This window comes from Tetrao urogallus (assembly GCF_951394365.1).
Source record: "Tetrao urogallus genome assembly, chromosome: 29".
Lineage (NCBI taxonomy): Eukaryota > Metazoa > Chordata > Aves > Galliformes > Phasianidae > Tetrao > Tetrao urogallus.
The window spans coordinates 517,645-537,394 of record NC_136842.1 but is presented as its reverse complement, the minus strand read 5'-3'; the positions used below and the strand labels follow the sequence as shown (position 1 = coordinate 537,394).

General features: G+C 43.2%; 1 protein-coding gene across 1 annotated transcript; it reads left to right on the top strand.

The window, feature by feature from the left end:
• Positions 1–397: 397 nt before the first annotated feature.
• On the top strand, positions 398–18,785 carry LOC306956408 (maternal embryonic leucine zipper kinase-like; the record flags this gene model as incomplete). Its single annotated transcript, XM_079547687.1, is given in 16 exon segments — positions 398–461; positions 745–830; positions 1,287–1,403; positions 1,948–2,061; positions 2,065–2,091; positions 2,954–3,031; positions 4,087–4,179; positions 5,296–5,398; positions 6,877–6,941; positions 8,212–8,298; positions 9,589–9,607; positions 9,610–9,687; positions 12,175–12,268; positions 12,709–12,833; positions 17,901–17,997; positions 18,608–18,785. Coding segments are annotated over 16 exon segments (1,425 nt in total).
• Between the last annotated feature and the right edge of the window lie 965 nt (positions 18,786–19,750).

Genomic DNA, 19,750 nt, shown 5'->3' with positions numbered 1-19,750 from the left:
CCTGGCAGTGTCCAAGAGGCGTCTGGATGAGAAGCTGCGAGATCTGGTTTAGTGCTTGTGGGAGCAGTGGTGATGGGAGGGTGGTTGGAACTAGATGATCTTGCAGGTGGCTTTCAACCTTGTGATTCTATGATTCTAAAGCTGTAGTCCAGCCCTGCTGCTGCTCTGTGGCACGAAGCTCTGAGCAGTGCCCTGTACTGTTAGCAATAGGGAAGTCCGAGCCATGCAGTGTGATTTGTTACTGCCAGGTGAGACAGGATGTGCTTTGGTGAGGAGATGGGCAGTGCTGGAGCTGCCCCTTCTGCTTCTAAGAGTGTGTCCTAAGTAGGATGTAAACCCTGCTGGCTCTTCCTCACTGCAGGTGCTTGGAGGATCTCAAGGTCTTGTGGAATTCAGGATGTCTGCCATCGACTACCAGGAAATTCTCAAGTACTATGAATTACATGAAACAACTGGAACGGGTAAGCATGATCTTTGTACAAAAACAGCGTGCCTAACAGTCTGACTCAGCACTCTCTTTATCTGAGAATAGATGAACTGCTCTTATAAGATCCCTACATCAGGTTTCACGTGTATAAACTTGAAATTGAATTTTGAAACCAGATGGGAATTGATTACGCTGATCACCTCTTCCTCTAATTAAAACATTACACACAATGTATGCTAGGTACTCTGCTTTCCCTGTGCCATTATATTAGAGAAGAATTCACACTCAACTTTAAGCATTTTTGTTTTGAATTTTAGGTGGTTTTGCAAAGGTGAAACTCGGACGGCATTTTCTTACTGATGAAAAAGTTGCAACAAAAATCATGGACCAAGTTGCTTTAGGGGTAAGCCGAAAGATATTTAAATATGATAACACCTTCTGTTGGAGTTGTGGAGTTCACAAGAACACAGGGAGGTGGTATATAGAAATGCAGCATACTAGTGCCATTGCCTTTTGAAGGATGCTGTAGGATTGGAAAAAGATGAGCAGAACACCACAAATCTTGTTCCTCGTTCTTCAGAGGGCAATACTCTCTGGCTGTAGAATGGAGGAAGTTCAACATTATTGCAGCAACTTTAACAAAGTGCTAATGAAAATACTGGATATTTTACCTTTCAGCTTTCTTTGATCTGTGTTTTAGAATTCCTGTGGGAGTAATGTCAGCCATTGCTGAGTTGATGCTGAATTGTGTATTGTCACATACAGGCTTTGACATCTTATGTTACACAGTAGTCAGATGTGGTACCTGGTGTGCCAAATTAATTAGCAATTTCATAGCTTGCTTTTATGGTCTCTTAAGGATGACTTGCCTCGTGTTGGAACAGAAATTGATGCCATGAAGAACTTAAGTCATCAAGATGTTTGCCAATTGCATCATGTAACAGAGACATCAAAGAAAATGTTCATGGTCTTGGAGGTAAGAAATAGTGTTTGTGCCACACTTAAGGCTACTGTTTTTATCTTTAGCAGTAGACAATAATATAAAAATGAAGCTGAAATGAAATGATTCTTAAATATCTCAATGGTGAATGGGTTCAAGATTCATTGGTTTTAAAATTAAGAATACAATGTTCTATATTCTGTCTTTCTGTAAAAGACACTAATCAGCATTCACAGTAAGGGAACTGGCTTTAATTCCTAACTCACACTAAGTTTTTAAAGTAGCATCAGCAAGGTCTGCAGGACACCAGAGCCCCCACGTTGTTGCCATCTCCTGAGTGATTTATGCCACCCACGACATTGAGTGCAGTGCCTCAGTTACCAGATTGGAGGCAAGGGTCAGATTTCTTAGCTTGTGTGGTGTGCCACAGTGCTGGCCCATGGCATAACTGGAGCACTCTGTACTGCTCTGACTGAGCACGGGGAATGGTGTCCTGTGCTTGCTGTGCTCTCACTGCTGCTTATTTTTCTCTGATGCACTCTAAATACGTTGTCAGATACCTTTACCTTTGTCATTAAAGCATTGTCCTGGAGGGAAGCTGTTTGATTATATTGTTTCTAAGGACCACCTTTCAGAAGAGGAAGCTCGAGTCTTTTTTCGACAGACTGTTTCAGCAATCTCTTATGTTCCCAGTTAGGGTCATGCCCACAGAGACCTCAAACCAGTAAGTTTGAACTGTATTCAGTCTTTCATAATTAATAATGAACGTGTTTTTCCATTGGGAGAGAAAGTTGTTCCTTTGTGGTTGTGGTTTATTTAACCTGACAGGTGCCTGAGCATCACGCAGTACTTCACTCAATCCACTCCTTTCCAGTGAATTGCAGGAGATAATGGAAGGGGGGAGAAAACAACACAAAGTAGAACTTTTTCAATACTTGAAAAGTTTTTGTTTCCTTCTATCCAGTCTGCTGTTTCAATGAATGACTTTTCTGTCACTCTCCCACCATGACCTGCTTTACAGATTCTCAGTCTGTCTTCATGCCTCCCTTGTGGGCGTTTAGAAGTTGCCATGAGGTTCCTCTGCACTCTGAACAAACCTCTTTCTCCCCAGTTTCTTTTCACAGAGTGGGAGCTTTAGCTCCCTGCACTGACTGGAGGCCATCCACAAAACTTGCTTCAGGTTGTTATCTTTCCTGGCCAAAAACTAAATACAGTATTGTAAATGTGGTCCAATGAGTGTGAAACAGGGGTGACTTGTCTTGGTCTGGTTGTGCTGCTTTTTAATGCAGCCAATTATATTGTTGTGCTTTTTTTTCCTGTCAGAACACACTGCTGGCTTGCATTCATCTTGTGGTCTTTCACCCCTTGTCCTCCTAGTCCCCGGGCCCTTTCTAACAGATACAAACCAGTATTTCCCACCTGGGATATGGGAACTTGTTAGCAGTCACTGAAAATCTCTAAGAGAAAGAGAGAGGACTTTTAGTAGACTGCTAACCACTGACCACAACAAGAAATAACAGAAGAGAAAATATGTTTCCTTGAGCGTTCAGGAGAAAATAATTCCTGACTGCTTTTTCATTCACCAGGAAGATCCGCTGATTGTTGAGAAACGTGTTTCTCATAATTTGAAGCTGACAGACTTTGGACTCTGTGCAAAGCCAAAGGTAAGAGTATCTTAAATCAAATATAATGTGCCCCCACGTAATGCATGTTTTTCTACAGTATGCAACAGGGACTTGCCCAAACACCCTACATTCAAGCTGTCTCTATGGTTGACATGCAGTTGCATCTTGCTTGGAAGGGCCTTAGCTGTGTGAGAGTGAACGGGTTGCTCAGAAGCACACTCAGATTCTTCTCTCTACCCAGACTTCCTATTTTCATAGTGTAAGCTGTAGATAATCTTGTACGTGTATCACCTGTCTTATGCAAGGGCCTGTCATAGGAGCACTGGGCTGGCATGCCATTATCTCTTCGAAGGAATTGTGTGTAGATTGAGATTATGGATAAAACCAAATGAGTTTTGCAGGTGACAAACAGATCCTGTGGTTGTTTATGCTTGAACTGAATTGTTTCTTGATCTTAAAACTGCTTTCTAGGAACCTTTACTTAACATGCCAGATGGGTGCTGGTAAGAAAGAATTCAATGGGAAGAGTGCCTTCCTGATTCAAAGAGAATTACTTATCCTCAAATCGCTTTTCCTGGCCAAATTTAGAGCCTCTCGCAGGTAACCAAGACCAACAGGCTGTTGTCCCAGTGGTATAATGTCATCTTGCTCTGACCTCTTTAGCACAAAATCCAAGTAGAGTAAGAAGATACTCTGAATAAGGAAGTATTCTATCAGTTGTTCTTTGTAAAGTTTGTAAAGTGATTGCATTAAATTGTTCTAAATGACCAGCGAGCCTCAAACACAACAGCTCTTGCATGACTTCTTTCTCAGTTTGGTGTTTGCACAGGCAGTTCATCTTAGTAGGTGATCAGCTAAGGGAAATAATGCATCATGGATCATGGATGCATCAGATAAGTGAGCAGCTTGGGATCTGTACAGTTGTACAGTGCTTATGGTCTTAGACAATATTTGCTTAGTGAGGTCACTATTGAATGAAAACCAAATATATAATGAATGAAAGTATGCCCAGGAGAAGAAGCCTCTGAGGCTTCTGAAGTGTCATTGCATGAACTCTGTTAAAGCAAACTCTTCTGTTTTCTGTGTTATTCCAGGGAGGCCTTGATGACCGCCTGAACACATGCTGTGGAAGCCCAGCATGTGCAGCACCAGAGCTAATCCAGGGCAAAGCCTGTATTGGCTCAGAGGTATGCAGACCAGAGTTTGTTTGTTTTGCACCTCTCCCCTCTTTCCCTCCCCAGAGAGCGTTTAAAGGCAGTGGAGCTCAGATACGCTCACTTGGTTCCCCTCCTGAATTCTGCTGGGTTGCGTTGCTCAGTGGCTCTCAGAAGCTGTCAATGGCCACAGACTGAAAAGTACAATGGGCCGCAGTTCACACAGCTGGCTGGTTTGTCTCTGGCTGATCCTCATCTGTCTCCACCAATTGTTCCCTACTTTGGGGCTCTATAAAACAGCAACTTCAGAGATCTCCTTCTATTAGTAAGTTTTTGAAAGAGCGATTTGCTCTGCTAATTGTCCATCATTGGTCAAACTTTTGTGCGGTCTCAGGATCTTACTTGTTTTGTTAGACTTGTCTTTAGCTTCCAAGTTGTGTGTGAAGACTTGCTTCCACTGTAATGCACAATGTACTAAAAATTGAGAGATGAAAACATGAAGAGTTTTTCCAGCTTTGATTTCATGTCTAGAATTTTGGAACCCACTACCTGCAGTTGTTCATCTGTCCCAACTGGTCTGGTTTGAAATGCCCTCATGCTTGTTGAATTGCTCTGCTGTTAAAGATGGAGCAATTCTTTTGGGTACCATTGCACCGCTGTTGATGGCTTCTAATTCTTGCTTTCTTTGTTTTCCACAGACTGCTTTTCAAGCCTCGTTTTTCTTTACACCCAAAGTGAGAATTGCATTGTGAGGTGTAGAGCCCCGTTGTGCCTGTACATAAAGAGAACAGCAGCAGCGCCTCACAGCTGACTGCTGACAGCTCTCATAGCCAGTAACACTTAACTGTGCCAAATCCTTTGTGATGGGTTTGATTTCATTTTTGCCAGTGAAATCGTTGTAGGTATAAGGTACTGCGAAGAGTGATGAGCTAAGATGAAGATACTGGTTTTCGTAGTGCTTTAAGTTGAGCGGAAGAGCAATTGAATTAGGGTCATATGCTTTGTCTGGAGCCATAAGGCTTTTTTCCTGAGGGAAAGAGCCAGCTTTTCGTAGGCTGCATGTGGCCTTTGGCAAGGGCAGACAGTGCAGTCTGTCAGTAAGCCATTTTAAGTGCTTCAGGTTTGTAAACTTGTCCTTTTATTTTTTAGGCAGATTTTTGGAGCATGGGTGCACTGCGGTACGCTCCGCTGTGTGGGTTTCTTCCTTTTGACGATGGCAATGTGATGGCACTCTACAGGAGGATAACAGGAGGTATCGATGGTGCTAGAATACACTGAGAAGGGAAATAGCTGAGCATGACAAGAGGCCTTGCTTTTCTGATGGCAGAACATGCTGAGCTGTGCTGTGTGTGGAAAGGCCTGTCTGCTGAATACTGTCCCCTTTTTTGCTGCTTTGTCTACCAGTATTTTGTGGGTTTGGTTCTACACTTGTGTTGGCCTATGTGGCGCTGTAGCCTGATTATATAACATGGTAGCATGCAGAGTTTAAGGAGAAGTATTTACTTGCCAATGGACTAATTTCTGTATCTGGCTCTTCAACTGGCTGCTCCCTGTACTACCTGTAGTAAAAATAGAAATACAGCGTTTGATTTACCAGAAATGAATGTTATTGAATGCCAGCTCTTCTCCTGTCTAGGAAGAGCAAAGTTCTGCAGCTGCTATCAGAATTTCCTCTTCCAGAATCAGGAGGAAATGTAGGACCCCACTGATTGCCTTCAAATTCAGCAGTTCGTTCTGTTTCCTTTCAGAGCGCACAACAACCTGAGCGTGTGAATCAAGTGACACGGCTTTTCAGTCTGGTGTGAACTGTGTTGTGCACTGAGCCTTTGTCCCTTTGTAATTAGGACGTTGTCCATTTCTGCAGGACTGCAGAAAATCCTTTGTGCTAATCACTACTCCAATTTGCAGAACGTGGCAAATGGAAAATGATCCAACTGCTTCAGGTGTACATTTCCTTAAAATTGTGAATAGTTTTGGACTGAGAGCTTGTAAGCAGAATGGAGCTCTTAAAGCTGTCCAAGATTGTTTCTGCACCATTTAGTTCTATCTGTCTGATGCACACAGGAGCTGAGGGCTGCAGTGCTTGAACTGGTGGAACTTGTTTAAGTGAACTGGGATGGGCAAGTTTCAGAACTGAGTCAGAATGCAGTAAAAAATGGATGCTCTCACAAGTATTAAGATACTGGCTTGCTATTTCTGCGCTGAATTTGTTTTAATTTTATGTGGCTGTGATCTGAAAAGTGCTTGAAATGCAGACACCGAGGCATTGTTGTGTAATTGACTGTCACACGTTACAGATCCTGAGATATCCTGGAATCTAAAATTCAGAATTGGTTTAATTCTACTGCTTGAATCCAAACACAGTTCAGTGTTCTTTTCCCTGTAATGCTCCACATCACTTCATTTTGGAAATACTTAAGGAAATTGACTATGTACCATAACTGCTGTTAGAACAAAGTATTTCTGGTGTGCTGTTGGGCATTTTGTAGCTCTTGTGAGCAGTTTCCCTTCCAGCATTGCCCTCAGCCAAGCACGTGTGAATTTTTTCCATTAAATTTATTCAAGCTGTTCTTAAAGCAGAGTTTGTAATCTCTGTTCCTACGCTTTGAAAGAAAAGAGATGTCAATATCATCTAAATAATTTAGTAGTTCCTTTTGAGCTAGTTGTTCAAGGTTCATTCTCAATCCTCTCTTATTTTAGTGAAGAAAATAACTTTTTTATTGCAGAGAGGAAAAGACACTGTTCCAAAATGGCTTTTCCCTAGCAGCATGCTGCTACTTGACCAACTGCTACAGGTAAAAGAGCTGCTTCTATTCAGAGTGATGTACAAAATGCTGTTGCATCAGCTCAAAGCATTGATGGAGTGCTTAGAAAATATGCAGTGTTTAAACAAGTTAAACTGCTCCACGCCTGATGTCCTTGAAGAAAAGGTTAGCATTACCTTGTGCTGAAAATTCTCCAATAATAACGTAGTACTAGTACTACTAGTACTTAATGGTTATAGAAATGATTACAGTTTTAATAATTACACAGTCTTCAAGCAGCTTACATTTGGATGTTCTTAATTGTGCTGTGTAATTAAAAGTGATCTGTACACAAAAGCTGTTTCTCAAAGGAAGCTGAACGTACTGAGTGTGCCTTTGGGCTGTATCTACGCAGTCTCACATACAAAATGCTCGTGGAACATTTACTGTAACCACAGGTGCTGTAACTGTTCTTCACAGCTCAGGTGTTTGACCTTCCTTCTGGTGAAGTGAATAAATACTGCTGGTCTCTATTTGTGCTTCCAGGCACCTTGAAGTTCTTAGAAAAAGAATAACTGTCTGCAGTTCTTCTGCACCTTCAGAAAGTTTGCAGGCAGCCCCGTGCTGAGAGGTGCGGTGGATCAAACAGGAGGTAGGGATGTCTCATCCTGGTGGTATTCAGGGCCAGGTTGGATGAGGCCCCGGACAGTTTGATCTGGTGAGTTGCAGCTTTGCAACTTGGAGCTTGATGGTCTTTAAGGTCCCTTCCAACTCAAGCCGTTCTATGATTCTCTGGAACTGTGCTTGTGCTCCTTATCTCTCAATTGTCTGACATGTGTGAGAGGTTGGGGTAGCGGGGTTGGGGTGGGGATGGGAATTGGGGGTGTGAGGGAGATTCTTGCTGTGGATACTGAAGTTGCTGTGTATTTGCAGCCAATGGCTGCTGCTGGCCTCTGGGTGCCACTGTTTCTCTGAAGAACAGCTGTGCTGATCGTACACCACTGTGCTGTGCATGCCGTGCAACTGAATAATTAAGAGGGGATAGAGGTGTAACTTCTGCTCTAGTGAAAATCTCATCTGCTGACAGGCTTTTGTACTTGAATGCAGAACCTGTTGCCACAGAGGGACCAGTTGCTGAAGTTTGGTGACTCTGTTTACTCCTTGCAGTATTTCGCCCTGATGCAAACTATTTAAAATAGAAAATCTGAAATGGTGGCTAACTATTGACTTGATTGGTGCATATCAGAAGACTATCATGGTGATATTGGCTCTGTGAGATGACTCGGAAGCTGTTTCTTCAGTACAGGTCTTGTTCTTGCAGCTGGGGCACCTTGATGAAGACTGTGTAACAGAACTTGCTGTGTTTCACAACCAGAGCAGAGAGAGTATATCAGCATTAATATCAGAGGTAATAAATGTATGTAACTCATTGTATTTAAGCTCACTACTACAGTAAATAACCTTTCTGTATTAACAGACTCTAATGCTTGCTTCTTCTCAAACATGAAATCTTTCATACCTTTCAGAGCTAAGGTACCCCTGCTGAACTCCATAGTCTATCTGTAGCTAATAACTACATTTCTGAAGTTCACATTTATTCTATTTTTCTCCTTTAGTTTTGTTTCCTAAGCCTTTCTGTTATTTTCTACCATGTTAAAATCCTGATGAATCTCTGGAAGTCCAGATAGACTCAAAACAGAAACTTATGGATGCACAGCAGGTGTCACGTGCTGGCTGAACTCACTGCTCTGAAATGTTTCATTAATAAGTGGAAAATATCAACTCCTCACTCAGACAACCAAACAAGTTTTGGGAATTACAACTCACAAACTCTTAAAGAAATGAATCCATTCCAGTAACTTTTGAAAATGAATGAGAAAAGCTAAACTGAGTGCTTCTAGAGATATTGTATCAATGTCACTAGTGACATTCCAAGCTGCAGAAGAGATTTAAAACACGATGAGTACTCTGGCTTTAACCTGAATCTGAAAACTGTTTCTTGAAATTGAACTGTCTTTCTATTAAATAGAAAGTGGTAGAATTTGGAAGGATTGTTAAGATTTCCAGGTAACTTTAGTAGGAATAGATATAAAATGTAAGTTTTACCTAGGAGAGACATGTCTACTTTTTTTCAGGTACAGAAAATAATGAGAACAATCTACCTACAAGGGGAAGAAGTTCTTCCATGTTAGTCTGTGATATTTTCACAGTCCTTTATCAGAGGACTTCTAATGCCTTATAAGTAATTCAAGCTGATTGTACTGCACTGTGAGTCTATCAAGCATTTTACCCATGGTTCTCATAGTAGTCAAAAAGCTGCTGAAAATCAAGTTGAATGTTGATGCTCCTTGGAGCTGGGCTGAAACATGACCCCCAAAAATGGGAGTTCAGATGGAATATTTGTGCAAAATGCATTAATAGGAGCTTTGCCATTCACTTCAGTAGAGACATTCTGGCACCAGCTTTACTTTTCTCTTTCAGCAATTGTACTGCTCTCAAGCAAAAACAAGAGCAGTCTGCTTCTTTATCTTAAACTTGTTGTGTGAGCAGCTAAGGTCTGAAACTAGCCTGATGTGATCAGATGTGAAGGTTGCACATCAAGGGGAAAATATTCCAGACATGCAGAAACGTTTAGAATGCTAAGCTTTGTTTGTACTGACAACTTCTCTGAAGAGATCTAAATACTCTTGTTTTCAGGTGGAATTGTGACCAGATGTCACAACCTATCTCTTGCTTCAATCCAGGAAGGTTCGTGGCAAGCGCATCCACTTAAGAATTCCATCACAAATGACGTGCAGTACAACACAGCCAGCAAGCCAGGGGTAAGTGTTAGAGTTCAGCACAACAGTAAAAACGCTTCTGTGTGCCAAAGCTCTGCCTGGGTAAACAGCCTGGTGGCCTCAACATCTGTAAGAGAGATGTGTGCAACCAGTCTTGGTCGTCAAATCTTGTTCTATGATAAGGCCACTCACTTTGTGTATGAAAGCAGAGGATGTGATCTTTCTAGATTTCAGAGAGGCCTTTGATCCTGTCCCTCATGGCATCCTTCCAGACAAGTCATCCAAATGTGAGATGGACAGGTACAGGCTATACTGAGTGGCTCAGCGGCAGAGCTCAAAGAGTCACAGTGAATGGGGCTCCCATTGACTTGGACGCAGGAGAGGCGTGCATCCTCTGCAGCTATTGATATTTGATATATGATATATATGATATATATGATATATTTAACTGGGAAGTGCTGGAGGCTCCCTGGAGGGATGGGAGACCTTGCAGAAGAATCTAGATAGATCAGAGCGTTAGGCAGTCAGCAGAGGAAAATGCCAGACACTGTACCAGCAATGGAATAAGAACAAACATACAGATGAGGAGACAAGTGTCTGGAGAGCAGTACTAGGACAGGGTCTAGAGGTGGTGGGGACAGCAAGTTTAACATGAGCCAGTGGTGTGCCCTGGCAGCCAGGAGGAGGGGAACAAAGCTGCTAACAGGACTGGAAGGTGTGTGCTCTGGGGAGAGGCTGAGGGCACTTGCATTGCCTAGTCCAGAGAAGAAAAGGCCAGGAAATGACCTCTTTGCTCTCTGCAACTCCCTGAGGAGGGGAGAGCAGAGGAAGGTGCTGTGTTTACCTGGGAACCAATGACAGGACGATCAGGAATGGCCCAGAGCTGCATCAGGGGAAGTTCAGACCAGAAAATAGGAAACATTTATTTACTGTTAGTGTGGTCAGCTGCTGATACAGGCTTCTTAGGCTGGTGGTTGATTCCCCACCAAAAAAAATAAAAGCCATACAGAGTTGAAGTTACACGAAAAACTCGAGGTGATTGCTCTTGAAGAAGGACCTTGCACAGAGAAATGCCCTTTTGCTGCATGTTCCCCATCGGCCGTGAAGACCGATAGTACTGTTGAGGTTGGAGATCTTCCTGCTCTGGATTGGTTCCTTTCATTGTCTCTTGGTGGATTGTTTTCTCCAATCTTCAGGACTGTGAGATCTGCCAATGCTTGCAGAGTCTCAATTTAGTCTTTCTTACTTCCTTATCTTGCAGTTTGTTTTCTTCTGGGCTGCTGTGTTGAGTGAAAGAAAAGGGTAAATGCTTTTACTTAACTGTGCTCTTATTGCATCTTGCTTCTAAATGAAATGTAACCTGTACTTTCACATATCTGCTTGGTGTGGCATTGAAAATACTGAGGCTAGCAATGTTAACACCTGCATTTACGTGATGGACCAGAAACGTGTCCATGCTGTATCAGCTCCTATGGGTTACAGAGATGTTTGTCCTCATCCTTAGTGTTGATACTGCACGTGTTCACTCTGCCCTTTAAAGTATTAAGCACTCCTTACAGTTGAAGATTCTTCTGTTCCAAGTGCTAGGGAATATTGTTCAGAAATGCTCCATCTCTGCAGGCTAATATGTTACTAAGAGTTACTGAACATATCACTTTCCTTTGCTAAGTGTTCAACGAAGCGCATTACGAAGGCTGGTTGTTCACACAGGTTTTATTTTTGTCTTAAGACTGCATGTGGTAACTTCTGATGTTGGTCAGTTTAAAAAGTAAAAGTAGGTATTTCTTACATGAGAAGTGCAGAAGTGTGATTTCAGCTCATTTTTGTTAGATATTCCTGAGAGTTAAGCAATTAAAATACTGTTGTTGTTCTATTGGAAGTTCTTACATTCAGGACACTTAAAGCAGTGCTTAGAGATATAACAATAAATGGTGGGAATATCTCTTGGAAGTGTTGAGAACATCGCTGTCTGGGGCCAACTGCTGCTGTGGAAAGCTGAATCTTCAAGCTGTATTGAGTTGTCTCCACAAATGCAAAGCTGCTCCACAGAGTTCTTTTCCAACACGTGGGCAGTAGAACGTTTTAGGCCGTTACTCAACATGTAGTATTAACTGTGGTGATGCAATTCACACCTTTCACCTGAAGGAAAATGCTTGATGTGGAATGCAACCTTTTGACATAGTAAATTCCTCAGTGTTTGTCCTGAGACCAGTGGCAGAACAAGAAACCAGTTCTGGTCCTCATCCCTTCCAAACCTGCAGTACTGCACTGCGCCGGCCCCTCAAAGACTTGAATACAGAGCTCGGGGGGGATCAGTCTCAGTTTTCTGTTTAGTCTTGTTGTTCTAGTTAAAACCTATTTTATCACGCTGAAGATGTGGACTAGAGATAGATAGGAGGCTGGCTTTAAAAAAGTAATTGCTAATCGTGAGAAATCCTGACTGAAGAAAAGTAAATCCTCTACTGCAGAAATGTACCTGCTTTGGTTTGGATACTTTCTTTCAGAGAGCCAGTGCACGACAGTCATCGCAGTTAAGAAGCCCAAAACACCAACAAATACGTATGCACTGACAGCAACAGAGATTCTTCCTGAGAGGAGGTAGGTGTACAGTTATCTGTATATGTTTTTGGTTTAGAGCAGTGCTACCTTAATCAGTGAACAGCCTAGGAAGCATTGTTCACAACAGCAAGCTGTATTTCCTTTCTCTTGGTTAAAATTTTCCTAAAACCTCTTGCTGTATTCCCTGGGAAACACTGAAAGCAGAAAAAAAAATTAAAACTAGAAGTCACTCATCTTCAGAATGCATTCCTGTTTTCCATAACATAAATCCCATCTTGTCCCATTTTCCCTGAGTGCTGCAGTTTTAAAAAGCATCTCTGAGCTTAAAGCTCAACTGACATGTAAGCAGAAACTCTCATAATACACGACACTTCCTTTAGTTTTCTTCGTTCTATCTGATCATATTCTAATAGTGCATATGAAATAACTACAGCCTGATTGCTGAGGAAAAGTAACTAATTAATTTGGTTTTGTAACAGGTGTCATTCTGTGGATTTAGATCTCAACCTAGCTCATGTGGAGAGCAGCCAAAAGAAGAGAAAGGCCAAACTACTTGGAAGTCTTGAAAGAGGCCTGGATAAAGTGATTACAGTGCTTACAGCAGGCACAAAGAAGTGATTCAGCTGACAGGGGCCAAGAAAGCTTAAGGTATGTTTGCTAGAGAAATATTTTATGGGAGTGATAGCTCCTGAAAACATTTAATACTATTAGGAATGGCCTTGTGACAAATTCTGTGATCTGAGTTGCCTGCGCTCTGTAGAAAATTGCACTTGCTCGTCCTGTTTTTCTATTGATATAATGGCCCTGTTATTGCCCAGGGATTTAGTGCTGCCTTCAGCTCAGGTGAGTCACCAGCACGTCATGGGAGAGGGCTGACCATTGCTTTTTGCATGCCATCTCTCCAAACTGGAGGAGGATGCAGGATGGGTTTAAAGGAGTCCTAGCTGAAAATACTGAATGATGTTATTTCTGTAGAGGTACTGCTAGCTTTCCCTCTGCTTTGGGGGAGCTTTGATAACATTACTTGCTGGCTGTTTTCCTTAGTTCAGGAACTAAGTTTTAGACTTTTAGAATCTACATACATTGACTTTTCCATGAAGTGAACAGAATCGTATAAATCACTTGAGAGGAATTTAAATTTGAATCAGTAGATGACATGTTCAAAAAAATTGTGATTCCTGTGAAAACAAGGCTGTTAGGAAGGCATAAACAGTTCCATAAAAGAAATTGACGCATCTCTCCAGCTAGCTGTCTGCTGGAGCTGTAGCTTTTAGGGACATCTCCAGGACAGTCACAGGATCAAGGAGTCTGGAAGGGAGACCTCTGGAGATCAGCTAGTCCGGCCTATGCTAAAACAAGTTCTCTACATTAACTAGTGCTGGAAAACATCCAGGGGCATTTTGAATATCTCCAGAGAAGGAGACTTCACAGTCTTTTTGGGTAGCTTGCTCCAGGGCTCCGACACCCTCAAAGTAAAGAAGTTATTTCTTGTGCTTGCATGGAACTTCCTGTGTTCCAGTTTGTACTCATTGCCTCTTGTCCTGATGCTGATCACCATTGAAAATCATCTGACCCCATCCACTGGACACCTATGATTCAGGTATTTGCAAACACTGATCCCCTCTCAACCTTCTCTTTCCCAGGCTGAACAGCCCCAGGTCTCTCAGCCTTTCCTCATAAGGGAGGCACCGCTAGACTGTGCCACTGATCACAGCCCTCTGAGCTCTGCTTGTCAGCCAGTTCTCAATCCACCTCGCTATCCAGTGTTTATCCCACACTTTCTAAGCTTACCTATGAGGATGTTGTGGGAGACAGTGTCAATTAGTGTCTTGCTGAATTCAAGGTACACAGCATCCGCTGCTCTTTCCTCATCTACCCAGCTGGTCATGACATCATAAAATCCTTAGAGGTGGAAACGGACCTCTGAATGCCATCTAGTCCAAGTCCCGTGCAAGGAGCAGCGACATGCACAGCTAGATCAGGTTGGCCAGGGCCTGATCCAACCTCTCCTTGAGAGTCTTCAGGGATGGGACATCCACCACATGATGAGACAGCCTGTTCCAGTGCCTCGCCACCCTCACCATAGAAGAGTTTTTCCTTATCTAAAAAATACCCTCTTTGAGCTTGAAACCATTTCCCCTTGTCCTTTCAGACTCAGCTGAAGATTCCTTCCCCTTTTTTGTCCACAGTCCACCCATCAAATCCATATCTTTCCAATTTGGAGAGAAGTATGTTGTGAGGTACCATATCAAAGGCCTTACTGAAATTGAGGTCGGTGATATCAGTGGCTCTTCCCTTGTCCATTGATACAGTGACACCATCATAGAAGGCCGCTAGTTGGTCAAGCAGGATTTGCCCTTGGTGAAGTCATGCTGATTCTCCTGTATCACCTCTTTGCCTTCTATGTGCCTTAGTATGGAATCACAGAATGTCAGGGATTGGAAGGGACCTCTAAAGATCCATCTATTCCAGCCCCCTGCCAGAGCAGGAGCTCCTGTATTAGGTCACTCAGAAACTTCCAGGTGGGTTTTGAATGTCTCCAGAGAAGAAAACCCAACAACCTATCTGAGCAGCCCATTCCAGTGTTCTGTTACGCTCACCTAAATAATTTTTTTCTCATATTTACGTGGAACCTCCTGCGTTCCAGCCTGCGCCCACTGCCCTTTGTCCTATCGCTGGGTGTCACTGAGAAGAACCTGGCTCCATTCTCGTGACACTCACCCTTTACATATTTATGAACATTAATGAGGTCACCCTCGGTCTTCTCCAAGCTGAAGAGACCCAGCTCCCTCATTCTTTCCTTGTGAGGGAGATGTTTTGCTCCTTCCATCATCTCTGTGGCTCTGTCCTGCACTCTCTCAAGCAGTTCCCTGTCCTTGAATGAAGGGGCCCAGAGCTGGACATAATATTCCAGATGCGGTCTCACCAGGGCAGAGTGGTGGGAGAGGAGAACCTCTCTCTCCTACTGACCACAGCCCTTCTATTACACCCCAGGATGCCTTTTGCCTTCTTGTCCACAAGGGCACAGTGCTGGCCCATGGTCATCCTGCTGTCCACCAGGACTCCAGGTCCCTTTCCCCTGCTCTCCTCTCCAACAGGTCTGTCCCAACCTACCCTGGTACCTGGGGTTGTTTTTGTCCAGATGCAGGACTCTACACTCGCCCATGTTATGTCGCATTAAATTCCTCCCTTCCCAACTCTGCAGCCTGTCTAGATGTAGCTTCCAGGAGGATCTGTTGCGTGATTTTTCCTGGCACAGAGGTGAGACTGACAGGTCGGTAGTTCTCCGGGTCATCCTTTTTAAATGATGTGACCTTTTTTCCAGTCTCCAGGGACTTTACCTGATTGCCACAACTTACATCATCGAGAATGGCTTGAAGATTGTATCAGCCAATGCCATTAGGACTGGGATGCATCTCATTAGACTTGTGGATGTGTAAAATAAACAGGGTGGATAAATAAATGTGGATGTATAAAATAAATTGGTACCAGATCAGTCAAACATGACTTCCCATCGGTGAGCCCATGTTGACCAGTCCTGATAACCATCTTTTCTTCCACTGCTTGGAGATGACATCTAGAATAAATTGCTCCATCATCTTCCCAGTGACAGAGGTGAGGCTTCCTGGCCCACGGTTTCTTGGCTTCTTCTTGCCCTTTTTGAAGAGTGACCTGACATGACTATCCTCCAGTCCTCAGGCACCTATCCTGTTCTCTCTGGCCTTTTAAAAATGAAAGAGAGTTGTTCAGCAGTCAGTTCTTCTAGCTCCCTCACTGCTTGTGGGTGCGTGCCATCAAAGCCATGGATCTGTGTGCCTTGAGTTTGCCTAGCCTATCTCTAATCAGATCCTTCTTGACCATCAGGAAATCTTCCTTTCTCCAGACTCATTCTCTTACCTTCAGAGTCTGGGTTTCTGCAGGGCAGTCTTATCAGTAAAGACTAAAGCAAAAGCAGCATTCAGTAACTCCACCTTCTCACTGTCCTTTGTTGCCAGGACACCCAGTGCATTCGGCAGTGGGACTCACTTTCCCTCACCTTCCTTTTGCTATTGATTTACTTAAAGATGCCTTTCTTGTTGTCCTTGACCTCCCTCACCAGATATAATTCCAAAAGTGTCCTAGCCTTCCTTGCTGTAACCCCGCATCCTGAAAACATTTCTATATTTCTACGAAGTGGACAGACCCTTTTTCACATTTCATAGACTTTCCTTTTTCCATTTGAGATTTCTCTTGAGCTCATCCTTGTAGGTTTCCTGCCACCTGCGCTTGATTTCTTACCCATAAGGATTCCCCAATTGTGAGCTTGGAAGAAGTGGTGCTTGAATGTCTACCAGCTCTATTGGACTCCCTTACATTCCAGTGCTCTAGCTCATGGGATGTTAGGCTCTTGAAGTGGTCAAAGTTGGATCTCCTGAAGTCCAGGACCGCTGTCCTAATTATTGCTGTGTTTCTTCCATGCAAGATCCTGTTATCAGCTGTCTCATGGTCAATGCATGCAAGCGTGTCTATAATAAGAGGATTACTTTGTGTTCTGCAGTTTGGTTAAATGCAGTTTAGCTTCTGTATTCTGATCTGGAAGCTTATCCAATTAGCGCTTTGTTAAATATAAGATGGCACTGTTACAAGTTCAAGACACTTGGGACTACAAACCTACCCAGCTAATTTGACAAGCGTCCAGGCTGCACCAATAATTCAGGATGTCGAGTAATTGGAAACAAACCTAAGTGAGATTTTTTACCTCTAAAAGCTTTTATCATTCTGCATCAGTTTCCCTTGCCCACAGCATTATGCAAGATCACTGATGCACTTCTGTGGGCACTAGATTACAACAGTGGAAGATGAAGCCTTATGCAATTTTTGCTGCAGATGTTACAGAAAGGAGTCCTGCATGTTCGAGGTTGAACGGGAAATTGAAGAACTTTCTTTTTCTTTTTTTTCTCTCTCTGCCTTTTACATCCACAACCTACATTCATTTCTCAAGCTGTTTTACCTTCCTGCCTTCTCTGATCTGTCTTTGTGACAGTTGCAGTATTAGTGTTTTTGTGACATGACGATTGGTGTACTCTGTCTCTTTTTACACGTGGCTGTCTGAAGGTTGCAGAAGTTACTTAGTGGACAAATCTGTTGCATGTAGTATTAGACACGATACAAACAAACAAAACTGCAACCACTAACTTAAGGTTGGAAAGTACCTTGTTGTTTTGTTGTGGTTTTTTTTTGCACTTCAGGGCTAGAAAAGCCTCATGGAACCTTGTGTGTTCCTTGACATCTGAAGCGCTCAGTCTCAGCAGAGCAGCACAGCACAGGCAATTCCCCAGCTGTGTGGTAGAGGCAGTGCCATAGGATACTTGAAACATGGGTTCAAGCCTGTCTTCTGCCATCCTGTCAAGGGAGCACTTCTGGCTACATGCCTGTCTCCGTGCTTCCCTGGCCCATCTCTGCTGCTTTGGGTTCTATGCTGATTTTAGAACTTGCAGTGCTTTGATATTAGTTGTGGAGAAGTTGTTGGTTGGCATTCCTGCTGTTATTCCAGAGTCGTACGATGATCACACTGGGGAGCTGAAGCATTTGTCTGCATGGCTGGATGTTCTGCAGCTTTCAGCGTGGAAAGGTTCCGTAATATCTTCAGTTTTAGGAAAAAGATATTTCTATGATTCTGATTTTTTTGAAGGAGCTGACTTCTTTGAGGCACACTGTGATGTTACCATGACTCAACTGCTGGATCCAGACCAAGTGCTGAATGAAATAATCTCTGTCCTTTCAAAGGGGTCAGTGGAAAACAGAAAGGCTTCACCTTGTATGTGCCTAAATAGTCAGTTCCACAGCCCTTGAAGCAAACATTTTAATTTGCTTTCTCTGCCCCACTCCGTAAAATACAAACATTTTAGAAAAAGCATAGGGAACGTAAATGGATATGTGCATGAAAAATTGTCCACGATGCAAAACAGTGTTAAGTGAGTTAAACGAGCTCCCGTAGAGCTCTGTGACGAACATGAAGCAGTAATGATGATGTGGCACTTAGAGGCCGATGTGAGTGTTGTCTGCCCCTGTAAAACTGTAATACAAAAGGTGAGCTGTACAACTGGGAGAGAGACTGTGTGTAACTGTAATGCCCATTCTTGTAGTTAAAACACACAAATATTTGGCCAAGAGATCACAGAATTACAGAATCCTCAGAGTTGGAAGGGACCTCAGAAAGTTATCGCTGCTGGATTTGGGTGTCGCAGCTCTCAGCTGACTTCATCCTGGGCTGTTTTCTCAGTAATATGAATGCCAGTGGAGTACTGCAATGAAGTGCTTTTATTCATTTGAAATTGTCCAACACCAGCTTTGAAACATGATTAAATGATTATTCTGCTTCTCTGTTGTTTTGTACAGCTACACCCTGAAATGCCAAACAAAGCCAGATTTTGGCAAAGAATCCATGAAGTTTGAGCTAGAAGTGTGTGGGCTCAGTAAGGACGAAGCAGTTGGTATCAGAAGACAGAGGCTCAGAGGGGATGCGTGGGTCTACAAGAGACTGGTGGAAGACATTTTATCCAGCTGCCAAGTGTGACTGCTGCTCAGAAAGCCACAATGCTGTGCTGAGACTTTAATCATCATTTTAGAAAAATCGGTTTGGAAATGTAATTTGTGATCTCCTTCACAGCTGTGTTTGAGAAATCTTGTCAGCTCTTATAGTTTTGACCACCCCCTTTGTGTGTATAACCACGTCACGTTTCCTTTTCTTACAAAATTGTCAACTTTTGCTACACGTTCTGCAGATGTGACTCAACTCAAATAAAATTCCTTAAACTACCCCATTTTTCTTATCTGCTACAAAAAGGAAGTTATTGGTGTTGATATGCTGGGGCTCATTAATGGTACCATTCCAGTTATCAATAGATGTGGTACAGAAATGCATTTGCATAATTCTCTTCTTGTCTCTGTGTAAGCAGGACTTATTGAGATCATTAACTAAGTCATGGCTGCGGATCACAGAGCTGAAATATGTGCTCAGTGCCATACTAAATAGAGCCATCTTCAACAAATGGGAAGTCGAGAGGGCCAGGACTTAAACTGTGGTCCTATGTAAAACATTGCTGCAGCTCATTACTAAGCCTCTGTGATGCTTAAAAAGTGAGCGTTCTTTCTGATGCTCCCCTGTTCCCTGGTTGTCATGCTAAGATAATTCAGTACCTTTAAGTGAATGAAGGTGAATGAAGGAAGCATTTCTGTTAGGTTTTACAAGCAGCTGAGAAGGGATGGTGTGACAGTGCACAGAGAGCAGAGTGTGGCAGCCTCCTGCAGCTGCTGCTGCCCCACACCCCTCCTGCCGTGCTGCCCAAGGTCTCTGCCCAAGATGGGGACACAGCCCCCACTTCCCCTTTGCGACACAGCTGAGCACATAACCCAGAGAAGCGCAGACCCCTGAGGAGTCCTTGGCCAGATCACCCTTTCTATGCTCTCAGATGGCCCTGCTGATCAGTGGCTCTGACCAGGACTGGTTTCCATCGCTTGCTCACTAACTTACTGCCCTTA